Source organism: Syngnathoides biaculeatus, chromosome 15 (assembly GCF_019802595.1).
Source record: "Syngnathoides biaculeatus isolate LvHL_M chromosome 15, ASM1980259v1, whole genome shotgun sequence".
Taxonomy (NCBI): Eukaryota; Metazoa; Chordata; class Actinopteri; order Syngnathiformes; family Syngnathidae; genus Syngnathoides; species Syngnathoides biaculeatus.
The window spans coordinates 23,615,054-23,637,588 of NC_084654.1; the positions used below are offsets into that span (position 1 = coordinate 23,615,054).

General features: G+C 46.2%; 1 protein-coding gene and 1 long non-coding RNA gene across 2 annotated transcripts in view; one reads left to right on the plus strand and one right to left on the minus strand.

The window, feature by feature from the left end:
• efna2a (ephrin-A2a) overlaps positions 1 to 22,535 on the plus strand; it is a 71,452-nt gene that overhangs the window by 39,851 nt on the left and 9,066 nt on the right. The window contains exon 2 of the mRNA XM_061843873.1: positions 20,441 to 20,733. Coding sequence (XP_061699857.1) covers positions 20,441 to 20,733 — 293 coding nt within the window. The remainder of the gene's footprint in view (positions 1 to 20,440; positions 20,734 to 22,535) is intronic.
• On the minus strand, positions 5,134 to 14,405 carry LOC133513404 (uncharacterized). The gene is made up of 3 exons (XR_009798482.1): positions 14,332 to 14,405; positions 10,221 to 10,312; positions 5,134 to 5,303 (listed from the first exon to the last, which is right to left on the minus strand). It is a non-coding gene; the product is annotated as an uncharacterized LOC133513404 (long non-coding RNA).

The window sequence follows — 22,535 nt, forward strand, 5'->3', positions numbered from 1 at the left end:
ACTTTATAAAACAGTAGTGAGGCCAGCCATGACCGTGGCACTGAAGAGACAACAGGAAGCAGAACCGGAGGTGGCAGAAATGAAGATGTTGAGGTTCTCGCTGCAGTTTTTGGTTCGGTTTTTGGGTTCGGCACCGATCAAATGAAATGGGGCATACGCTATACAGCTCTGATAGGATTAGAAATGAGATCGTTAAAGGGAGAGCCAAAGTTGGATGTTTTGGAGACGAGGTTAGCGAGAGCAGACTTTGATGGTTTGGACATGTCCAGGGGTGAGAGAGTGAGGAAATTGGTCGGACGATGGTAAGGATGGAGCTACCAAGGAAGAGACATCGAGAACAAGATCAAAGAAAAGGGTGATGGATGTTGTGAGGGAAGACTTGAGGACAGTTGGGTGTTAGAGAGGAAGATTAGAGGGAAAAAGATGACGGGACAAGCCGAAAGAAGAAGGAGAAGAAAATACAGATTTTGGAGACATGCATTGCGTTCATGTAGGCCCTTGGCCCTAAAGAATACTTCCCCCTTCGCAAAACTCAGTTATCGCTAACCAGGTGTGAACCTGTAAAAGGTATCCAATACTTACCAAGAACAAAATGCTCCGAGCAAACGTTGACGTAAAGGAATGACTTGGCTGAGTTCTCGCCGTTTGCTTGCTAGCTGCGCCGTTTTCTCGCACCGGTTCTTGATCGCAGGTGGGTTTTACGAACCACGCTACCCCGAGAACGCCCGATCTCGTCAGATCTCGGATGCTAAGCGGGTTTGGCCTTGGTTAGTACTCGGACGCGGGACCGCCGGGGACGACCAGGTGCTGCAAGCTTCTCTCGCCGCCTAAAACGCAGAAGGGTCGCCCCAGGAAGGGTGTCCGGTGTAAAACTGTGCCAAACAAAAGTGCGTTGATCTGAGATGACGCGCTGTGGCGACCCCCGAATGGGACAAGCCGAAAGAAGAAGAAGAATTCTTGATCACAGCTGGCAGTCGTAAGGAAGACGCTTTACAACGCCTGCTTTCGTTTGAGCGACCGATAGCGTGGCGGTGCTCCCCCGTTCGTACGCATTTCTGAAATGATTCCCGCTTGGTTACGGTTTGTTTACGCTAATTCACCGAACCAAAATGGCGACCGCGAAGGTCGTCTGACGTCATCCGAAAACAGACGATACCGCGTTCGTGTAACAAAAAGTATACAAAAGTATTTGTGGCCCAGTTGTGCGCCGTTCTGGCCTCCGTGGATTCTGTTCTTCCGATGCGATATTTCACGCGTTTCGCGTTACCAGGTACCAAATGCGCCGGCCACCGATGCGTTTTATGCATTTGAAAGGCTGAAAAGTTTCCCGGCGCTCTCTGCGGAATTACAACTCCAGGAAAAAAATGAAAAAAAAAAAAAAGCGTAACGTTGTTTAAAAATAACCCTGAAATAAGGCAAGAATCGACCGGGTGTAAAGTGGGCCGGCGTACGAGTTGAGTGCGTTTCCCGTTTCCGCGCTTTCTCCGTGTCCGCCGAAGCCCCCGGCGACGCTAACGCGAGGCCTTCGACGCGGATCGATGCGACACGACACGGGGAAGCTTTTCGGCCAGGTATTTATAGTCCCCGCCGAAATAAAAGCCCCCCCCGCGCCCCGGGATGTCAAAGGTGGGGGCCGCACTCGAGCGGAACGACGAGGAAGCGCGGCCTTCCATTAATACAACAATGGCGTTTTGAATTTTTCATCCGTTTTTAAAAGAAAAGTGACTCAAATCTTATTTGGAAAGCTGCGGGCCGCCGATTGGACGGCGCCAAAGTCGACGTCTGGCTCGCGATTGGCCGAGAGAAGATGAAAGAGGAAATCCCAACACACGCACACTTAATTAGCAAGCGAGCTGTATCGTACTGTGCCGTGTGTCACAATACAGTTGTCATTTCACACGCAGCTACTAATCCGCTGTGTGTTTGCTCAGAGGCATTCTACCCCCCACCCTCACTTTCCACTCCCCCCTCCCTCATCATCCAAACTGCCTGTAAATTGCACTTTTAAAATATCATAATACCTTTTTCGGGGGTGGGGGGGCTGTAGGGTGTGTGTGGAAGTGTTCAAGTAATTTTGTGTTAGTGTGGCAACACATGGCACCCCATATATATATTTGTTGTTGTTTTTTTTGGGGGGGGAGACTTTCTTTTTTATGGGTACATTTGGTTAATCCTCATAAGAAAAAAAAAAAATGAAAATGACGTTATTCTTGCATGTGTGTGTTCCCGTGCTTCTATTTTACAGTCCCTTCGCGTCCCACCTATATTCTGGGGGGAGGGGGGGGGGACACTAATGTTTGTATATGAATATTTTCTTGTCTTTCTATGTTAGTGGGAAATCACCTATGACAGCAGTTTTCTTCAATTAAGGAATATTTTTTGAAAAAAATAACAAGTAAAATAAGTAAGCATAACATTGTTTAAAAATAACCCTGAAATAAGGCAAGAGCTGACTGAATAATTGATCAGATATCATAGTATAAAATAATATATAACTATATAATAGATATAATATAAAATAGTAATAAGAATCGAATATAGTGAGTAAGAGTAAAATAAATGAGTAAAGCCTCAGTTTTGGAACATCACCGTTTTAACGTAACGTAACGCACGCGGCGCAACCAGCGCACTTTTGTTATTGTGTCAGACGTCTCCCAGTAGAGACGTTTTTTTTTTTCTTCTACTTATTGAGGACGACCGTATTGACCCCCAATCGTGGCTCCAAAGAAATGCTCTATAAACCCCTCATTATTGTTTGTTGCGGGTAGAGTCGCAACCGGTATGGCAATGAGCGTACTCTACTACTAAAGCATACATTTTAAGCAAAAAATAAATATATTTCTTAGATTATTTTATTATGTAAAGTATTAAAACTATACATGTATTTCTATTGTGCAGTTTATTATCAGGAAAAACTTTTGAAAAAATGCTTTAAAAGCCCAATTTTTTAGGCTTGGAACGCATTATTTCTTTTTCCAGCCATCGTAATGGGAAACATTGATTTGGTTTGTGAACAAATCACTTCTCGAACGGATTGCGGTCGAGAACCGGGGCATCGCTGTACTTTATGTGTGTGAAATAGTAAGTTTTGCACATGTAAAGTAAGGTTGTTCGAAGGCACGTTTTGCGCGTGTTGTGCGAATGAGCCAAGCAAGCGGCGCTTAATTAATCAACATCAAAAGACGCCATTAAAAATGAATGAAACCCCGAGCAACAGTTTGGCGGGAGTGAATAATTCAGGCAGCGGCGCACCCTCACGCCCATCTATTAGGCGCCACCATCGTCATCCTCAACACCCTGAAGCCCCCCCCGAATCCGTTTAGCGGGCCTCTCCGCCGCCGAGGGAATCGTACGCAAACAAGCGCCCCCGCGAGCGGAACGTCCGTTAGTCCCCGCGCTGACCGCAGTTACGGGGCCGCGCTTCCAAATGAAGGAGCCGCCGCCGATTCCAATTAACGGCCTCGGAGGAGGCGCCGCTCTCTCCTCTCCCTCCTTAATGGGAAAAGTCGCTCGGATGAGGAGATGGTGAACTTTGGAAAGTCTCAAATCCGCTCTGTCCTCCCTCGTTTTGAATGTCAACCGAGCGGCGTCGCACCGAGAGAGAGAGGAAAAAAAAACAAACAAAAAAAAAAACGTCTTTAACCCTTTTTCAAGCGCGAGCCTGTAAAAGCGCGCAAAACAAGTCGGAATTCATATGGTACGGTAATATATTCATTGCGGGCAGCACAGTTCTCCCAGTTCTAAGGTCCCGGGTTCAATCCCAGAACCGCCTGTGTGGAGTTTTGCATGTTCACGTGGGTTTTCTCTCCGGGTGGGCACTCCGGTTACCTCCCACATCCCAAAAACATGCGAGATTAATTGGACACTCTAAAATTGCCCAAAGGTGTGATAGTGAGTGCGGCTGTTTGTCTCGATGTGCCCTGCGATTGGCTGGCGACCAGTTCAGGGTGTGCCCCGCCTCCTGCCCTTTGACGGCTGGGATAGGCTCCAGCACTGCCCGCGACCCTCGTGAGGATAAGCGGGCAGAAGAAAATGGATGGATGGATTATTTCCAGGGTGGCACGGTGGAACATCTGGAAAGCGTTGGCCTCACAGTTCTGAGGTCCCGGGTTCAATCCCGGACTCGCCTGTATGGAGTTTGCATGTTCTCCCTGTGCCTGCGTGGGTTTTCTCCGGGTGGGCACTCCGGTTTCCTCCCACATCCCCAAAAATATGCAACATTAATTGCACACCCTAAATTGCCCATAGGTGTGATTGTGAGTGCGGCTGTTTTTCTCGATGTGCCCTGCGATTGGCTGGCGACCAGTTCAGGGTGTACCCCGTCTCCTGCCCGTTGACAGATGGGATAGGCTCCAGCGCTCCCCGCGACCCTCGTGAGGGTAAGCGGCAAAGAAAATGGATGGATGAATATTCATTCCCAAGATCACTGGTGTCAAACTCAAGTCCCGGGGGCCAGATCTGGCCCGTCGCATGATTTTGTGTGGCCCGCAAAGGCAAATCATGTTTTTCAACTTCCATGATTTTTGTGCTAATCGGTGACAAAATTTAAAATTGTCATATCATAAATGATAAAGTTGAGGTATTGCAAGCATTTCTGCGTGACCAAACATGAACAATAATAGTTGAAACCCCCATTACGCTGGATTTCCGGTTCCAAAACTAGTTCATAAATTTCACGCGTAAATATGGCGAGGCGAAAGATTTTCGTGGGAATCGTGACGACGATGTGGCCCGCGACAAAAACGAGTTTGACGCCCCTGGCAAAGTTGATGTGGCACAGAGAACTAGAGTGGGCTAACTCAATTTTTGTCACGGGAAAAATCATTTTCAAGAAGAAAGGTGCGGTACCCGTTTTGACTTCCAGGGGGCGGCCAATTCACGCGCCGGACGCTTGTCCACTTTTCCAAGATGGCCGCTGCCATGAAACCAGGTTTCACCCCCCCCCCCCCCCCCAAAAAAAAATCATTTCCAGAACAGAGGCTGAGAGATACTGTAGAAAACTCAGAAAGTAAGTACACCGAGAGCGTTAGCTTGGGTACCGGACAATGTGAATGTTATTTATTTTCATGAAATATTGATAGATTTCAGGCATAAAAGGTTCACGTTTGCCCACTGCCCACTTTGTCAGCGGCTCAACGTATATGAGCATTTTCACGCGGGGCCTCCAGCCTTGGAAAATGTTGCTATCCGCGTCGGGTCTCGGTGCTGGATCACTGCGGTTTCCCCTGCGCTTCGGGTTTTTCCCGTCTCGGGACCAGTTTTTCTTGCCATTTGTGCACGAAACAGGTGTCAAACAGGTGATGCTGCAGAGAGAATGGGCGCCAATTACTTTGCATATTTCTCGTTGCATCACCGCCGGGGCTTGCGCTATCTGTCATCAGAATTTCATTCTTTAATGCGGCACATTTAGCATTTTAACGGCTTCTCTCCCCCCCTCCGCCGCCACTTCAAATGGAAAATATGACACTTTGCGAAACGGGCAAAGTGATGATGAATTGCGCTCAAATCTGATTTGTCATCCCCTTGTTTGCATTCTCTCAGAGACGAGGCACTCGCGGTTTTTGTTTTGTTGAAAGATTGCGACGAGGCGCGGAAAATAAAGTCTAATATTGTGTCCTTAAAAGTCCCACGAGAGGGTTTGAATGCTAATGCTACGGTCAAATACTCGTCACGCGTTCCAGCGCTCATGCTAATTGTAGATCACTTTGCGAGTGATCAGTCCAGAGTCAAAGTACCAGTGGTAAAGGATACTTATTCAACTAACTTCTCAAATTATTAGTGCTAATATCAAATGCTATCATAACGATCAAATGCTAGCACTATATGTGATACAATTCAAACATAGCACACAAATCCTATGTAATGAATTTACTTGCCACAGGTATATTAAGCTAATTTCAAGATTGCTAGTGTTATCGTTAAATGATAGCATTATTGCTATCAAATGTTCGCAGTGTATTAACGTACGATAAAATGCCACCATGACAAAAAAAAAATATGCCCCATTATATAAAAATTCAAAGTCAAGTTTTGAATGCTAGCGGTGAATTGACACTTCAGTGGCATAACCACGTGTTACATTCAAATGCTAGCAGTTTGTTTACATGCTAGGCTATCTCATGAAGGGAATAAGTAAAGCGGAAGTCGAGCTAATTTTGCTCCTAATGTGCCCGCCGGGTTTGCCCCGGTGGAGATTTGCGCTCGCTGCGTGACGTCTAATTTGGAGTCTCGTTAGCTTAGCGGGGAAAGCGCGTCAGTCTCCGACGGGAGGTTTTTCTGCACATCCGACCGCGGATGACAGTTGAGCTTTATCTCCCGCCGAACAGACGAGCGGAATGAGACGTTCCGACACGACTTCCAGATTTTGACAGATGTAACAGGTAATGGGTTTAAGTCCTGGGAGTCGGCATCTGAGTCATGACGAGGTCCAGACCCGCTAAAAAAATGATAAGAAGAAGAAATCAAATCCTAATCTGATGCCTTAAAGATGAATTTGGAGCCTTTTAATATTAAAACTGTAGCAATACTTTGAGTTCCGTATCATTGAGAGGCATTCATACCCACTAATTGTCGCATTAGCTTTCACGTTAGCGTCGACCCACAGGAACATTAAAGCCACCCGTAAAGTAAAAACTGTTTAACACACTGCAGAGTTATATTTTTAACAAGCCCGCGAAGTTTTAATAACTAAAATAAAAATGTACAGGATGTAAAACGAGGCTCCGAAATCATGAAAATTAGCTCACCTCCGAGCTAGCAGTTGCTGTGGGACCGTCTAACGAATGCGCTGAAAACACAACAGTACTTATTTTTATGAGTACAGCATATGATCAGATGTGTGTACTCGGCTACAGTCTGTCTTACTTTGTTGTATAAACAATTACTTTCCCTGACATGTCCGTTGTGTGGGGACCGAGACGAACCGGGCGCAAGTCTAGCGAGCTCTCTCGCTAGTTAGCTTCCTCGCGGATTAGCTCGCAGGCTAGCGAAGCTAATAACTATTTCAATTTCCCTGCGGTGTTTCCTACACGTGGCGGATGGCGCGAGGCTGTGGCGTTTTCGATGGAACCAACAGCGGTCCGCGAACCCGTTTGCGGCTAGTACTTGTTAGCTACCAGCCGCAGGCTTGCAGGCTTTCTTTGGGAATCTTGTCGCTACTTGTTTTTTTCTTTGTTTTCTTTCTCTTCCTTAAAGGCGCCAAGATTCTGCCAAAGCAGCGTCTTGTAGCGCCGGAGAAAAGGAGTCGGAGGCGGAGTGTCGGACACAGAAACAGAACTTGCTTTATTGTTCGACATCACCAAACTACCTGCATAACGGCGGGAACTCTGTTAACCTTTTCTCCGGAAGCGCAACAACAAAAACAGTCCGTGCGGAACCCCGCACCCCAACTCCAGGTCCCGCGGGTGAATTATGTAAACACCACAGTCTAAATATTTGCCGAAGCGGCCTGTCGACGTGAGGCACGCCCCGACGTTAATGCAAATTTTGACGGCCTCGTGGCCGCGCGAGGGTTAAAGTGTAAAAGATGGCAAAGCCTCTTCTTTTGAGAGCTTTTTTTATCTCCTTTTAAAAGCGAACGCAGCTTTTGTTTTTTGTTTTTTTTTTTCCACCGGTGGACAAACCCTGACCCTGAAGCTCATCTACAAATAGGCCTGCACTCTATCGGCACACGAAGAAAGGAACACACAGACACACACAGCCTTTAGCCCTTCCTTTCATTGCGCACAAATGCACTCACACACGGTGTGCATAAAAAGTGGAAAAAAAATGTAAAAATGTCCCTGAGCACGAGTTCACCGGGGGCGCTTGTGGCCGCCCTTCTACGGTGTATCGACACGCGCAGTGCAGCCGAGAATCGGTCCGAACTCGTGTATAATACCAATGCTACTTGGTCACAATTTGCAGGGTTTACGTGGATAGTAAAAAATTGGCGAGTACCGGGTGATGTTTTTGTTTTCTATCTCAGCTTACAATATTACCGTGAATGATAATAATTGGTTTGCACAAAATGGGATTCTCGGGAAGTTACAAGATGCTGGCATGTATGTTGTTGCTTTGCAAGTAATCAAATTTTCTCCTACTCCTAATTGCTACTTTCCTATTTATCATTACATTTTTCTACTTGGTGATACATAGATACCCTCATTTTTTTTCAAGGTCACTAATCCCTATGTATGCAGTTTGCTAGTTATGAATGTCACTTTTTTTTTGGGGAAGCTATCTGCCGCTATTTGCTGAAAAATTCCGCAATTGTTGTGTCTTGTCCTCTTTCAAAATGGTCCCAAAGGCCTTTCGAAATCAGGAAGTAGTTCAGTAATTGCGGCAAGAATTTGCTGCACTTACGGTACACGTTGGCATTTTTCGAAATCAAGCCATTTACTGTAATTTGCGGCCGACAGAGCGCACCTGATTATAAGCCTCCCCCAGTCCATTTGTCAAGGAAATACCATTTGGTACATACAAAAGCCGCACTTGTGTAAAAACCGCAAGTGCCCACATTGAAAAACGAGATATTTACAAAGAACGACGGTATACAGAAAGAGTTTTTCAAAGTTTGAATACCTTAGCTTCGCTTAACATGGCAACAACACGGGAGCACGAACAGGGCTGGTTAAAAAAATAAAAAAAACATACGGGTAAAATAATAAAAACAGCCGCGGCAACTACAGAGTAGCATCGTGGTAGCACAACACTAACAGAGCTGGTTAAAAAAAAACATACCGAAATCACTGAGACGCGGCAGTGACACAGCAGCAAACACGCTAACGCAAGCGCGGTGCTAAAAGGGCCGGTAAAAAAAAAAAATACCGGTAAAAATCACAGAGACACGGCAGTAACACAGAGGCAACATGCTAGCGCGGCGCTAATGCTAGCGCGGCGCAAACAGGGCCGGTTGAAAAAAAAAAAAAATTACCGGTAAAAATCACAGAGACACGGCAGTAACACAGAGGCAACATGCTAGCGCAGCACTAATGCTAGCGCGGCACAAACAGGGCCGGTTGAAAAAAAAAAAAATACCGGTAAAAATCACAGAGACACGGCAGTAACACAGAGGCAACATGCTAGCGCGGCGCTAATGCTAGCGCGGCGCAAACAGGGCCGGTTGAAAAAAAAAAAAATACCGGTAAAACTCACTGAGACACGACAGTAACACAGCAGCAACACGCTAGCACATCGCTAATGCTAGCGTGGCATTAACAGCGCTGGTTAAAAAAAAAAAAAAACAGTAAAAGTCACCTCCTTGGCACATATATTCCACCGGTCTCACTCTTACCTTTTTCCGCTCGAATGCCCCCTTGTGGCCGTTAGAGAAAAAAACGCACAAATTAGCCGGTAAGCAGGGTTGAAAGCATGTGAAAAAAATTGTGGCCCAGAGGCGCGAAATTACGGTATTTCTACCGGGAGAGTGAATCCCGTATATCAAATTAACATTTCACATTTCCCTGAAACTATCAAAATAGGTATTAATTTTGGTGCCATCCCGTAGAATCTCGGCGTGATATTGTTAGGTTTAATTCATTGATCGTGTTTTTTTTTTTTTTTTTTTATTCCGTTTATGATTTGGTCGTTGAAAAAACAAAACTACTTTGGAAGTGTACCGACGCTAGCGTGTCGTCGTTTTGCGACAAATAAAAATGCGACTTCGCCAGTCGGTATTTTATGACCTTTTTGACACGGTGCCGGATTAATACAATAGTTTCCTTTTCTAAATGCACATCATTATACCGCAAATGATATCACATTTAGCACCTGGACATGAAATTGAGCAGATAGCCCTTAGCTAGAGCGAGCCATAATTTTCGATGTATCATTCTTGGATGTCTACCACGCTGCTTCCTGTTATTTTGTACTTGATATTCTACAGAGCAACGCGCAAATGTTGCTTTGCGAACGTCCGAGCGTGTACTCTAGTAAAGGAAAGGAGCTCCGTCACCCGTAGCTTCAAGTCATCGGCGCGAAGGAAGGCCGTTTACGTTTGTAGTCGTCTCTGGCTCTCGCGGCCTTGTTTTTGGTCACGGCGCTCGAACGCGCTGATTAATGCTCGGAGAGAGCTGGCAGATGCAGGGCGAGACAATGAGCGGCGAGAGCAGGAAGTGGAGGACGACGGCAGGAAGAGCGACGGCACGAATACGAAGGCGGGAGTTGCGGATGGCGGGGGGGGGGGCAACAATCAGACCGGAGGCTTGACTGATTTCAGTGGACTTGTGGCTGGCACGTACCGCCTGCTTCCTCCTGCTTTCACGTTCTTTTCATCGAAGACTCCAAATTGTCCAAAGGTGCGAGCGCTCCTTTCTCGCTGTCCGGCGATTGGCTGGTGAAACGGGAAAGAAAGAAAAGCAAAACTCCTAAATAAAATTCCAGAGGTGCCTTGAGAACCAGATTCCTTGACTGAGAAGTTTTTCAAGATACGAGCCGTTCCCTACACGCAGAACGTCCCGTGACCAAAACCCGGGGGGAAAAAAGCATAGCTGGGTTCTTGTGTATGCTAACGAGTCCGACGACGTTTCGATGACATGACTTGCTAACGCTGTATTTTCGCTAACGCTGTTGTCTTTGGTCAAAAAGTTAAATACATTTTTATCATTTATTCATATGACGTGTTCAACATGAACAAAGCCTCAATTTTGAAAAAAGATATCGTTTAAAGTCCCTCCGGTTGCTTTGTCACGGCCCCCTTCGCCGTTCACCCGAACCGCTTCAACCCGTTTTGTCAAATGCAGAAGTGGGTTGCGCGTCTAGCAGATGATCACTCCTGCTGTTTTTTTCCATCCCTGCGTACTCTGGACCACCTGTCGAAGTTGGTTCGAGGAAATGGATGAATAGATTTTTGTGGGGAGGGTAAGGTTGATCCTTTCGAGGTCTTTGGCAGGTAAAATGCATACTCTGTTGGGTTTAGGTCTGGAAGTTTACTTGGCCAATCTCAAGCATTCCACTCCTTACCCCCCTGATAAACTCTTTGGTTGTTTTGTCGATATCTGTTGGGTCTGGCGACCAGTCCAGGGTGTGCCCAGCCTCCTGGTCAAAGTCAGCCCAGAATAGACAAACCGCAGGAGTGAAATGGATGGATTGAAAATAAGAAAAACCGCAAACTTGGGTAGGAAGATTTCTAAAGAGTGGAATGGATGCGGATTGGGCAGGAAGTGTGTGTCTGGGTTGCAATTCAGGCAGATCAGTGGCTGGAGCGGGTTTGGGGGGGGGGACGGATTTGGGCGCAGTTGGATTACTTCAAGATGTGGTGAACACAGCGAGGAAGAAGAAGAAGACGGGGGAGGAATTTTGTTTCTTGTTTTGTTTGATCGGAAGCGTCAGTTTGCCCGCTTAAGTGGAAAAACGTCGCAAACGTTCCTGACAAATTGTGGAGACAATTTTGGCAGATCGCGCCACAAATGATCTGAAGAAGCGTTCACGCGAGCATTAGCTCGGCTTGGAGCTGTGCCTTATCGCGTTACATGCCGAGCGAGGTGTTGCACTCCGTAGTCTCCTTGTCTTTCTTCACCGCCCTCAGTCTCCTCTGGGATAGTTTTCTTGGTGTCGCAACAGGGACTTGTTCCGTTCTGGTTGTTGTTTGCTAGCTATTGTTAGCTTACCCTGTTGCTGTGCCTTATTTCTCAGTGTTGCACTCTTATACTCCGCAGTCTCCGCTTTGCTGCAGAACCTGATTTTCTCCCTGCCCTCTGTCTCCTCTTTGATAAAATGTCTCCATTAAGAGGAGAGAAGATTGTTGTTGTTTGTTAGAGACACTGCAGTAATGCACTCCATAGTCTCTATTTTGCTGCAGCGTCCTGTTTTATCACTGCCCTGAGTGTCCTCTTGGATAAAATATGTCCCAAGTTGAAGAGAGAGAAACATTCTCCTCCATTGTTGGGGTTGTGGTGAATAGGGAGCGAAGTCGAAAGGCCAAGCTCTCAATTTACCAGTCGATCTACGTTCCTTCACCTATGGGCATGAGCTGTGGGTCGTGACCGAAAGAACAAGATCTCGGATACGAGCGGCCGAAATGAGTTTCCTCCGGAGGGTGTCCGGGCTCTCCCTTAAAGATAGGGTGAGAAGCTTGGTCATCCAGGAGGGGCTCAGTTCGAGGTGTCAGTTGAGGTGGCTGGGGCATCTGATCCGGATGCCTCCCGGACGCCTCCCTGGTGAGGTGTTCCGGGCACGTCCCACTGGAAAGAGACCCCGGGGACGACCTAGGACCCACTAGAGAGACTATTTCTCTCTTTTGACCTGGGAACGCCTCGGGATCCCTCCGGAAGAGCTGGAAGAAGTGGCCGGGGAAAGGGAAGTCTAGGTATCCCTGCTGAAGCTACTTCCCCCACCTTTAGATGAGGTGGCTGGGGCATCTGATTCAGATGCCTCCTGGACGCCTCCCTGGTGAGGTGTTCCGGGCACGTCCCACTGGAAAGAGACCCCGGGGACGACCTAGGACCCACTAGAGAGACTATTTCTCTCTTTTGACCTGGGAACGCCTCGGGATCCCTCCGGAAGAGCTGGAAGAAGTGGCCGGGGAAAGGGAAGTCTGGGTATCCCTGCTGAAGCTACTTCCTCCGCGACCCGACCCCGAGAGAATGGATGGATGTTTGGGTTTATTAGGGCATCTTGTTCTGACCGCTTCACACTTTGCTACTGCCCTTAGTCTCCTTTTTGGATGACAAAAAACGTTAGAAATTGATAGAGAACATCCTTGTCCTTCTCTTTTCTAATTGGGTAACATTAGCTTAGCCTAGCTTAGTCTTTGTTTTGGACACAGGACTATTCTACTCCATCATGTCCATTTTACTGCAATTTTCTCGCTACCCACAGTCTTCTTTTTCAGAAAATCCATCCTAAATACATAAAACATCCTCCGTTGTATGCAAGCATGTCTCGTTCCAACCGATGCATTTAACGTGACGTGGATTTCAATGTTTTCCTCAGTAGTACCTTGCGATTGGTACCCCAATGGAGTAGAACAGATTTAGTATTTTGGTACCCTAACAAGTTTTCCCCCCATTTTGCATAACTGAGACAAAATAAGAGCCTTTCACGCCCTGGCAAGAGTCTCACATCTCCTAATTTCATTTCCCGGGAAGGTTGGCGTGACAACTTTTTTTGCGTTTTACCTGCAGGTCACGAGCCTGTTTACGGGGAAAGTTTCCGCTTGCCCAGCCTCAAATTGATTTGACAGTCGGGGAGCGCGGACGGGGAAACATGACAAACGCCGCTGACCTTCAAACTCTCGTTTGAATGCGTTGATCGCCGTCACATGTTCTGGTCGTCGCGCGACTGCCGACGCGGAATGTTAATTGGATTCATTTCAAGTGTGCACTTTTCGTCCTTCGTGTGCATATATATATATATTTTTATTTTTTTTTTAAATTCTGCTACGTTTGTGGTTAACATGGACTCGTTCCCAAACCTAAAATAATACTTTTTCAATGGCAGAGTTTGGCAAGTGCTCAGAAAGGACGTCAAGCGCTGGGTTAGCATCTTTTGAACAAAGGGCTTTGCTTCTGATACTTTTTGACTGATTTTCTTCATTTGAAGCTGTTTTGTTTATCACGTGTGACACCGAGTCAAGATCCAGACTCAGCTAGCTTCTAACGCTAACTGCTTAGCTGCTACCGCTGTGTCCTGCGATCTCTTCATGTTGGACACGACTCAATGTTGCGTAAAGTTGCTGACCGATGGGTTAGCGTCACACGTTATCAACATTTCTTTGTACATTTCTAACACTTTTTTTTGATTAGTCTAGGCGCTACCGCTAACTACTTAGCTGGTACTTGGTGTGTCCCGTGATCTCTTCATGTTGGACAAAAGTCAATGTTGTGTGAAGATGCTGACCGCTGGGTTAGCGTCACACGGTGTCAGCATTTCTTTGTACATTTCTAACACTTTTTTGATTAGGCTAGGCGCTACCGCTAACTACTTAGCTGGTACTTGGTGTGTCCCGTGATCTCTTCATGTTGGACAAAACTCAATGTTGTGTAAAGATGCTGACCGCTGGGTTAGCTTCACATGTTATCAACATTTCTTTGTACATTTCTAACACTTTTTTGATTAGGCTAGGCGCTACCGCTAACTACTTAGCTGGTACTTGGTGTGTCCCATGATCTCTTCATGTTGGACAAAACTCAATGTTGTGTGAAGTTGCTGACCGCTGGGTTAGCGTCACACGGTGTCAGCATTTCTTTGTACATGTCCAACATTTTTTTGATTAGGCTAGGTGCTACCGCTAACTACTTAGCTGCTACTTTTGTGTCCTGTGATCTCTTGGACGCGCCGGCTCATCGTGGAACTCCGCCATCAGCCGGTCCTCCCTTTCGATACCGACCGGCGCACTCGCCCCGTTCTGACCGTGATGGAGACTTCGCCAGACGCGTGGCGTCCGCTCCGCTCTCATCTGTTTTGTCCGGATGCTCGTGGTCGTCTATTCGCCCTTTGAGTGTTTACCTGCCGGGGGTGTGGGGGGGGGGGGGGGGTTTAATCCACCATATCTTCCCCCCCCCCACTCATTGGGTGACAGTTGCCCTTGGAAGGATCGGAGATTGTCCATGACACGCTTTGTTATGTAAATTCTGCCCTTGTGTTGCGTGTCTGATGTATGATTGGCGGGGTCATGTCTGACTGGCGGCCATTGAACCACCACACGCGGAGCGAAGCCATTCATACGGCTTTCATGTTGACGACTCACTCGAAGGGCGCTGAGAAAATTGCAATTGATGTTCAAATTTCTATTCGGATGACTTTGGTTTTTCGAATTTGCCCGCCAGCTGGCGCTACGCGGTCAAGGTTGGCCTAAAATGGGGGGCGCCACGCGCCCAAAAATGGCACATTTGTTCCTGCTGACGCGAACGTCAAAAGGCCATTTTTATGGAAGTGGATATGTTAATATGTGCCACCTTGATTTGAATTTGAAATGTCAAGTGATCGCATTTTCAGTGTAACTTTTCAACGTTAACAATTCAACCGGCTACAATTCGCTGTCTGAAATTCACCGTCTGTGCCACCAGGCAGGGTCACTTCAGGTGAGAAACGAACACTCAGCAAATCACAGTTACGCTTTCTCAGTCACATGACTAAAAAAGCATAACTTGATTGGGTGACTGTTCGGTTCTGACCTGAAGTGACCCTGCCTGGTGGCACAGACGTTGAATTTCAGACAGCGAATTGTAGCCGGTTGAATTGTTAACGTTGAAAAGTGACACTGAAATACAAATATTGAAAATGTGATCACTTTACATTTCAAAATTCAAATCCTTGTAGCGCATATTTACTTCCATACCTTTGAGCTCGTGAATTTCTCGATCCGGGTCCACTTTTCGCGTTCTCAGCATTTTCAAAACTCTTCCCGTTGGAAATAATCAGTTCAGCGGTTGTCATAAAAAGCTTGATGAACGTTAGGAAGTAATCAATAAGTGAAAGTGTGAAAAAGCAAAAAAAAAAAAAAAAAAACGCTCTACCGGGTGTCAAACTCGAGGCCCCCCGGGTCCAGATCCGGCTCGATGCGTGATTTTGTCTGGGCCGCGAAGGCAAATTTAGTGTGTCAACTTCCGTGATTCTTGTGAAAATCTGTACCGAAATTTCAAATTTTTACATATCAAAAATGATAACGTTGATATAATACAAGGATTTTTGCGTTACTAAACATGACCAACAGTTGAAAAACCCGTTACCCTCGATTTCTGGTTCCGCAACTAGTTCGTACATTTCACGTGTAAATACGATGAGGCGATTCAATATTTTTGATGGTTTAATCCTCTCTGGACCAAATAAAATGTTGTAATTTTGCTAAATCTGATACTTTCATATGAGTATAAAATGTGTTAACTTTCGTGATTCCTGTGAAAATCTGCACCAAAATTGTCACACATCATAAATGATAACGTCGAGATATGACACGGTAGATATCCTGCTTTCTGTGGCATTTGAAATTCAAATCCTGGTTACTTCCATAATTTTTTTATTTTTTATTTTATATTATTTTATATTTGCATCACTTGATTTTTTTTCTTTTTTTTTTACGACTCTCCCAAGAAATCTGGAAATGGCAATGCTACATGAAAAAAATAAAAATGAAAAAATTACACATTTATTCCAAGAGACGAAAATTTTCATATTTTTAAATTCTCGTTTTTTTAGTTTGAATTACTTTGAAATTTTTTTAATAGAACACCAGTTGGTGCTAATTTTTCTTCTCGAAAAAAAATTGCCTTTTGCTTAAAATGGCAAAATAATGATGCCAACCACACAAAGAAAATCACATGTATCATACATACAATCTATAATATCATTTATCAATTTTAGATTTTCCGAAAGACGCGTTTCATTAACACAGAAAAGTCAACAAGATGAAAGATGAGTAAAATAAAGGGCCGGGACAGCGGCGATGACGACGCGGCGAGGGCATCGCCTTACACATTGGAAGCGGCAGTGAGAAAAGACGAGTTAGCGCTAAGTAAGTCGGAAGAAAGAACGTTAGCCTGTAAACGATGCGGAGGAGCGATGGAAGACGGAGATGAAAGCGTGCAATTAATTGACGCGGAGAGTGACAGGCGCTCGCAGCGATGTAACACTAACACACATCGGGGGGAAAAAAAAACAGCCCGCGGCCTCGCTTCGTCTTGCCCCCCCCCCCCCCAAAAAAAGAACTTTTTAACAAGATGAGCGTTTGCATTTTCCCCCCAAAAAATGTGGGAAATGCGAGCCCGTTCTGTCACCGGATAAGCAAGTAGATTGCCGACGTTTTACGCGGAGCGAGATTGACGCTCATTAGTGTCGGCGCCGCCAACGCTCCCGGCGGGAATTTTAGTGCCTGTAGAGGTACAACGCAACTGTCCAAGTGTACCAACTTTTTTTTTTTTTTTTTTTTTACTTGTCAGCTGGAGAACATAAATGTTCCCAAAGCTAAAATAAAGTTTGGCAAGTGCTCAGAAAGTTTTCAACTTTTTGGTGTACAGAGGATTTTTTATTTCGATCCTTTCGTTCATTTCTTTATGTTGCGCGAGAATAGCCGTTGAGTAAGGACGTCAAGAGCTGGGTTAGCTTCTTTTGCTTCTGATACTTTTTGACTGATTTTCTTCATTTGAAGCTGTTTTGTTTATCACGTGTGACACCGAGTCAAGATCCAGACACGACTAGCTTCTACCGCTAACTACTTAGCCGCTACTTGTGTGTCCTGTGATCTCTTCATGTTGGACAACACTCAATGTTGCCTAAAGATGCTGATCGCTGGGTTAGCTTCGCACATTGTCAACATTTCTTTGTAGATTTCTAACCGTTTTTTGACTAGGCGAGGTGCTAACTACTTCTACTACTACTTCTTTGTGCAACATCTTTGATTCTGACACTTTTTTGACTAAGCTAGCTTCTACTGCTAAGTACTTAGCCGCTACTTGTGTGTCCCGTGATCTCTTCATATTGGACAATACTCAATGTTGCATAAAGATGCTAACCGCAGGGTTAGCTTCATACATTGTCAACATTTCTTTGTACATTTCAAACTGTTTTTTTTGACTACGCTAGTGGCTATCGCTAACTACTTAGCTGCTACTTGTGTGTCCTGAGATCTCTTCATGTTGGACACGACTCAATTTTGCGTAAAGATGCTGACCGCTATGTTAGCTTCACACATTGTCAACATTTCTTTGTGCAAGGGGCTTTGATTCTGACACTTTGTTGACTAGGCTAGGTGCTACCGCTAACTACCTAGCCACTAATTGTGTGTCCTGTGATCTCTTCATGTTGGACAAAATTCAGTGTTGTGTAAAGATGCTGATCGCTGGGTTAGCTTCGCACATTGTCAACATTTCTTTGCGCAACGGACTCTGATACGGACACTTTTTTGACTAGGCTAGGTGCTACTGCTAACTACTAAGCTGCTACTTGTGAGTCCTGTGATGTCTTCACGTTGGACCTGACTCAGTGTTACGCAAATATGCTGACCGCTGGGTTAGCTTCACACATTATCAACATTTCTTTGTACATTTCTAACAGTTTTTTGATTAGCCTAGGCGCTACCGCTAACTACTTAGCTGGTACTTGGTGTGTCCCGTGATCTCTTCATGTTGGACAAAACTCAATGTTGTGTAAAGATGCTGACCGCTGGGTTAGCTTCACACGTTGTCAACATTTTTGTGCAACAGGCTTTGATTCGGACACTTTTTAGACTAGGCTAGATGCTACCGCTAACTACTTAGTTGCTACTTGTGTGTCCTGCGATCTCTTCATGTTGGACGAGCGTAAAAATGCTGACCGCTGGGTTAGCTTCACACGTTATCAACATTTCTTTGTACATTTCTAAGACTTTTTTTTTGGCTAGGCTAGGTGCTACCGCTAACTACTTAGCTACTATCATCCCTCGCGTGTCCTCTGAGGGCTCGAAACACTTTTTCACGTTAAAAGAAGCCCACGCTAGTGACACACAAAGCGCCCGCGTTAGGCGCGAGTGCATTCTCGTGTCGAGCGGCTTGCGCGTTTCATTCCGAACGACTAGCGCGTACTCGCGGGGCAAAACGCACGCTCACCTTCGCGAGTACTCGATACTGTCACCATTTTAGCATTGCGGAACGACAAACGGACTCATTAACATTTCAGCAACTAAATCGTTGCTTTAATTCTTAATGTGGGAGGGCAGAAATTCATCTTTTTTGGTCTTATTTTTTTCAGCATTTAAATCAATTTTTCGGGTGCTTTCAATCGTTCATATTTTAGCAATTCCATCAGATTTTTCTTCCACTCGCTGAAAGTGTGTTTAATTTTTTGTCCTTGTTTTTCCTCCTCCTTAGCATACTTCCGAAATGAAATAAATTGCGGCTCACTTAAACTTGAGGCAGGTGCTGATGCGCCGACATTCGAGAATCCGCTTCGCTGAGCGGCTAATTGACTGCGCACTTCCGCACGTCACAATCGAGAGGCGCAATGGAAAAGTCACTCAAAGGAAGACAAATTGAAATGAACGAAGGTGGGGTGGGGGGTACGACGCCGCCCCACGGCCCTTTTCATCCCATCTGCTTCCTTCTCGCATGCCGTGCAATTTCATTATCCCCGCCGCCCTCGTCCTCTCGCTCCTCCTATTCTTCCGAAAGTGCTTTTGATGGCGTTGGATTGGTTGAGCCCAGAGGATTGCGCTCGGTTTCCCCCCGGCGGGCGGATCGATGCCTCCAAATGATCCGCTGCCGCGTTCCCCCTCACGGCTCGCCCGGCGAGGCGTGAAGGCGCTCATTTCGCTCCCATTTCGCTTCCGCCGTTCGCCCTCCAGGGGAGACGCCGCCGTCGTTTCTTACCAAAGGATCATTTGCCCAAAAGCCGAAAAAAAAACGGACTCAATGTCTCCGTTGCGACCGATCGATAACTGTCGAGCATAAAAACAGAAACGAAAACAGAAATTAGAAAGAGGCGAATTTATTTAAGAAACTTCGTTTTGATCGCAGAATTGATCTCCAGGAGTGAATCGCGCTCATTGATAGCATCAGCGAATGATTCCTATTAGTGGCTAAAAATGGAGGAAACGAGTTTATCATTTTCCATCCATCATCCAAGCCGCTTATCCTCACAAAAGTCACAAGAAAGATGGAGCCTATCTCAGGTGAAAGGCAGACTACGCCCTGAACTGGTCGCCAGTCAGTCGCAGGGCAGATATCGACACGATCACTGAGCGGGAATCGCACCAAAGGCAGGGCGTGCGTACCGCCGCACCATCCGTGACTCCACGCGTGCCGGATGTACCGAAATTGCCGTCCGATGTATTTTGTGTTCCGGAATGTCGAATTTCTTCACCGGGCCGCGTCCGGCGCCGTCCTCACCCGCGTCCGTTCGTCACGTCCGCCTCGGCCGGTCCGGCTTCCATTTCGCATGCGTGATTCGTCCGTCGCTTTATTGCACCGAAACTCTGCAAACTGTCGCCGCGAGGGAACCTCATTGATTTTTCTTCTTCTAATCAAAAGTCTCCACCAGTTGTTTTTTTTTTTTTTTTTTTTTTTTTTTGGGGGGGGGGGCTGCTGTGAGGTTTTTTTTTGTTATTGTTGTTTGTTTGTTCGTTTGTTTGTTTGAAAGCGTTTATCGACGTGACCTGGAGCCGCCGGGCGCATTCATGGCGGACTAAGAACTCCTAATAAACTGATTTTGACAAGAAAATCATGTCGGATAAGACGTTTCAATTCGGTTTGCTTGAATTATGAAATAATTATCTGCCGGGGACAAAACGAAACTTTCAATTCAAAGCATGATCGGTAAATCTCGCCGAAGGAGTCTCGGCTTTTTCTTTGGATTTTTGGGAAGAGGTAACGCCGTCAGATTTTTTTCGATCATCCAATGAAGTAAAAAAATTGGAATTAAGTTGGTACGTAAAGGAAAATAGAAGCTGATTGATCATAAATCCGGACGTGCCGAAGGTTTCACCAGAACTAGAGACTCCGTTTCCTGGAATGCAGTACACGTATTTACACTGTATCATTTGCGGGTTCAGGTTCTGGCACGGAGAGTACCGGGTGGCGGTCAACATCAACGACTACCTGGACATCTACTGCCCCTACTACGAGGGCCCGCCCAATCACGGCCGCATGGAGCGCTACATCCTGTTCATGGTCAACCACGAGGGCTACACTTCCTGCCAGCACCGGCTGCGCGGCTTCAAGCGCTGGGAGTGCAACCGGCCCAGCGGCTCCGACGGGCCCCTGAGGTTCTCCGAGAAGTTCCAGCTCTTCACGCCCTTCTCGCTGGGCTTCGAGTTCAGGCCCGGACACGAGTACTACTACATCTGTAAGTCGCCGCGCCGGAGACTGTCGAGTGCGTGTTTCGTTGTGCGCCGTCGCCCTTGACTGGTCTGTTTGTGCTTCCTTGTCTTTCTATCGTTGCGGGGCCCCAGTGATGACATGCCACAATGATTAATATTCGGGTGTGCGCATTTATGCTTGTTGTTCTGTCTTAATGTTGACATCCCAAGTGTGTGTGTGGGTGGGTGGCTGCGTCAGCGTTGTGCAGGGAGGTTCATGCCGGGTGAGGCACTTGCAGCACTTTCCAGTCACTGTAATATTTTTTACTTCTTCACTTAGCGACTCAATTAATCGGTGTGCAAATACTTTAAATAGTTATTTTGATACGTCTGCTTCACTTCTGACTTGATTACTGCCGGGTCTAATCCTATGCTCAGTTTTAGGCAAACAAGGGATGGTCAGCAACATAACAGGTCAGCACAAGCCCGTGACTGGCTCCTGACACCTTGTCGGACGCGCCTTCCACCTTAAGTCTCCTTTAGGCGGGGTGGTTCCTTTAAAAATTTAATCAAAGGTAGAAGATGAGACCCCAGCAGTTCTCGCTAGTCCACGCTTTAACCCAGTTAGCCAGCGATTGAGGCCGGGCTGCTCGCTGCCGCAAATTTGACAATGAAATCGTGGATATTGGTGGATTCGAAGGGAGGATATACAAAATATGTGTCCAGAGCAAGGCTTGGGGCGTGGCCAGGCCACTGTTCTGGGCAGTGGCACTGTAATTAGACAGGCATTTAAGTTTTTCTCACTGGCTTTTGCCAGTTCGTTGCCTTGCGTGAGTGAGTTGCATTCACCGTTCGTGAGACTCTCCGCTCTACCCGTAAGTTAGAGTAACCCTAGTCACAGCGATTCTGTGCCCTTTTGTTTGATCCCGTCCTGTTGAGTTGTTCGTTTGCCCCATAGTCATCGGACCTCGCTGCATGTCTTTTGGATCCCGCCTAGCCTAGCGTTTCTGTACCGCTTCCTTGTTGGGGTGCTACACCGTGTGTGACACAGTTTCCAGAATAAACTACATTGAACATTATGCCTCTGCCGCGAAGTCCTGCATTTGGGGCCGACCCCGGACCGGAGGTTCGTGACATCATAAATGTGTAAATATGATGAGGCGGTTAAAAAATGTTATCATTTCACAGCCATCACGGCCCTTTGAGGAAAACCCCAAGTACAATGTGACCCTTAGAGGGCCGTGATGATTGTGAAATATAAGAAATCTCTTTGCGATATTACATCCATCCATTTTCCAAGATGCTCATCCTCACAATGGTCGTGGGACTGCTGGAACCTATCCCAGATAACATTGTGCGAAACGCGAAAAACACCCTTGAACTGGTTGCCAGTCAGTCGCAGAGCGCAGATCAACGCCATCACTGAGCGGGAATCAATCCCAGGCGTGTGTAACAAAATGTGGCAAAAAAAAGATGGCTCTGATTACAAAATAAATATACAGAAGTAAAAAACACCCAAAAATGGTGGATAACTAGCTGTGAAATAGGAAGTCATGGAAACTACTAAATGTTCAACTATAACGAAAAATGGTTTGGTCACAAAGAAATGGTTGTGATTTCACAACATGATTAAAAGTGAAGAATTCGTGATTTTGGAACAGATTTCAGAATGATGCAGAGGCAAACATAATTTGCTTTCGCGGGCCACATAAAATGATGCGTTAGGCCACATCTGGCCACCGGGCCATGAGTTTGACAAATGTGATTTAGAGTCTTCAAAAAAAAAAAAAAACTTGTATGACCCAGTTCCCGGAATAAACTGCATTGAACATTATGCCTGCGCCTTGAA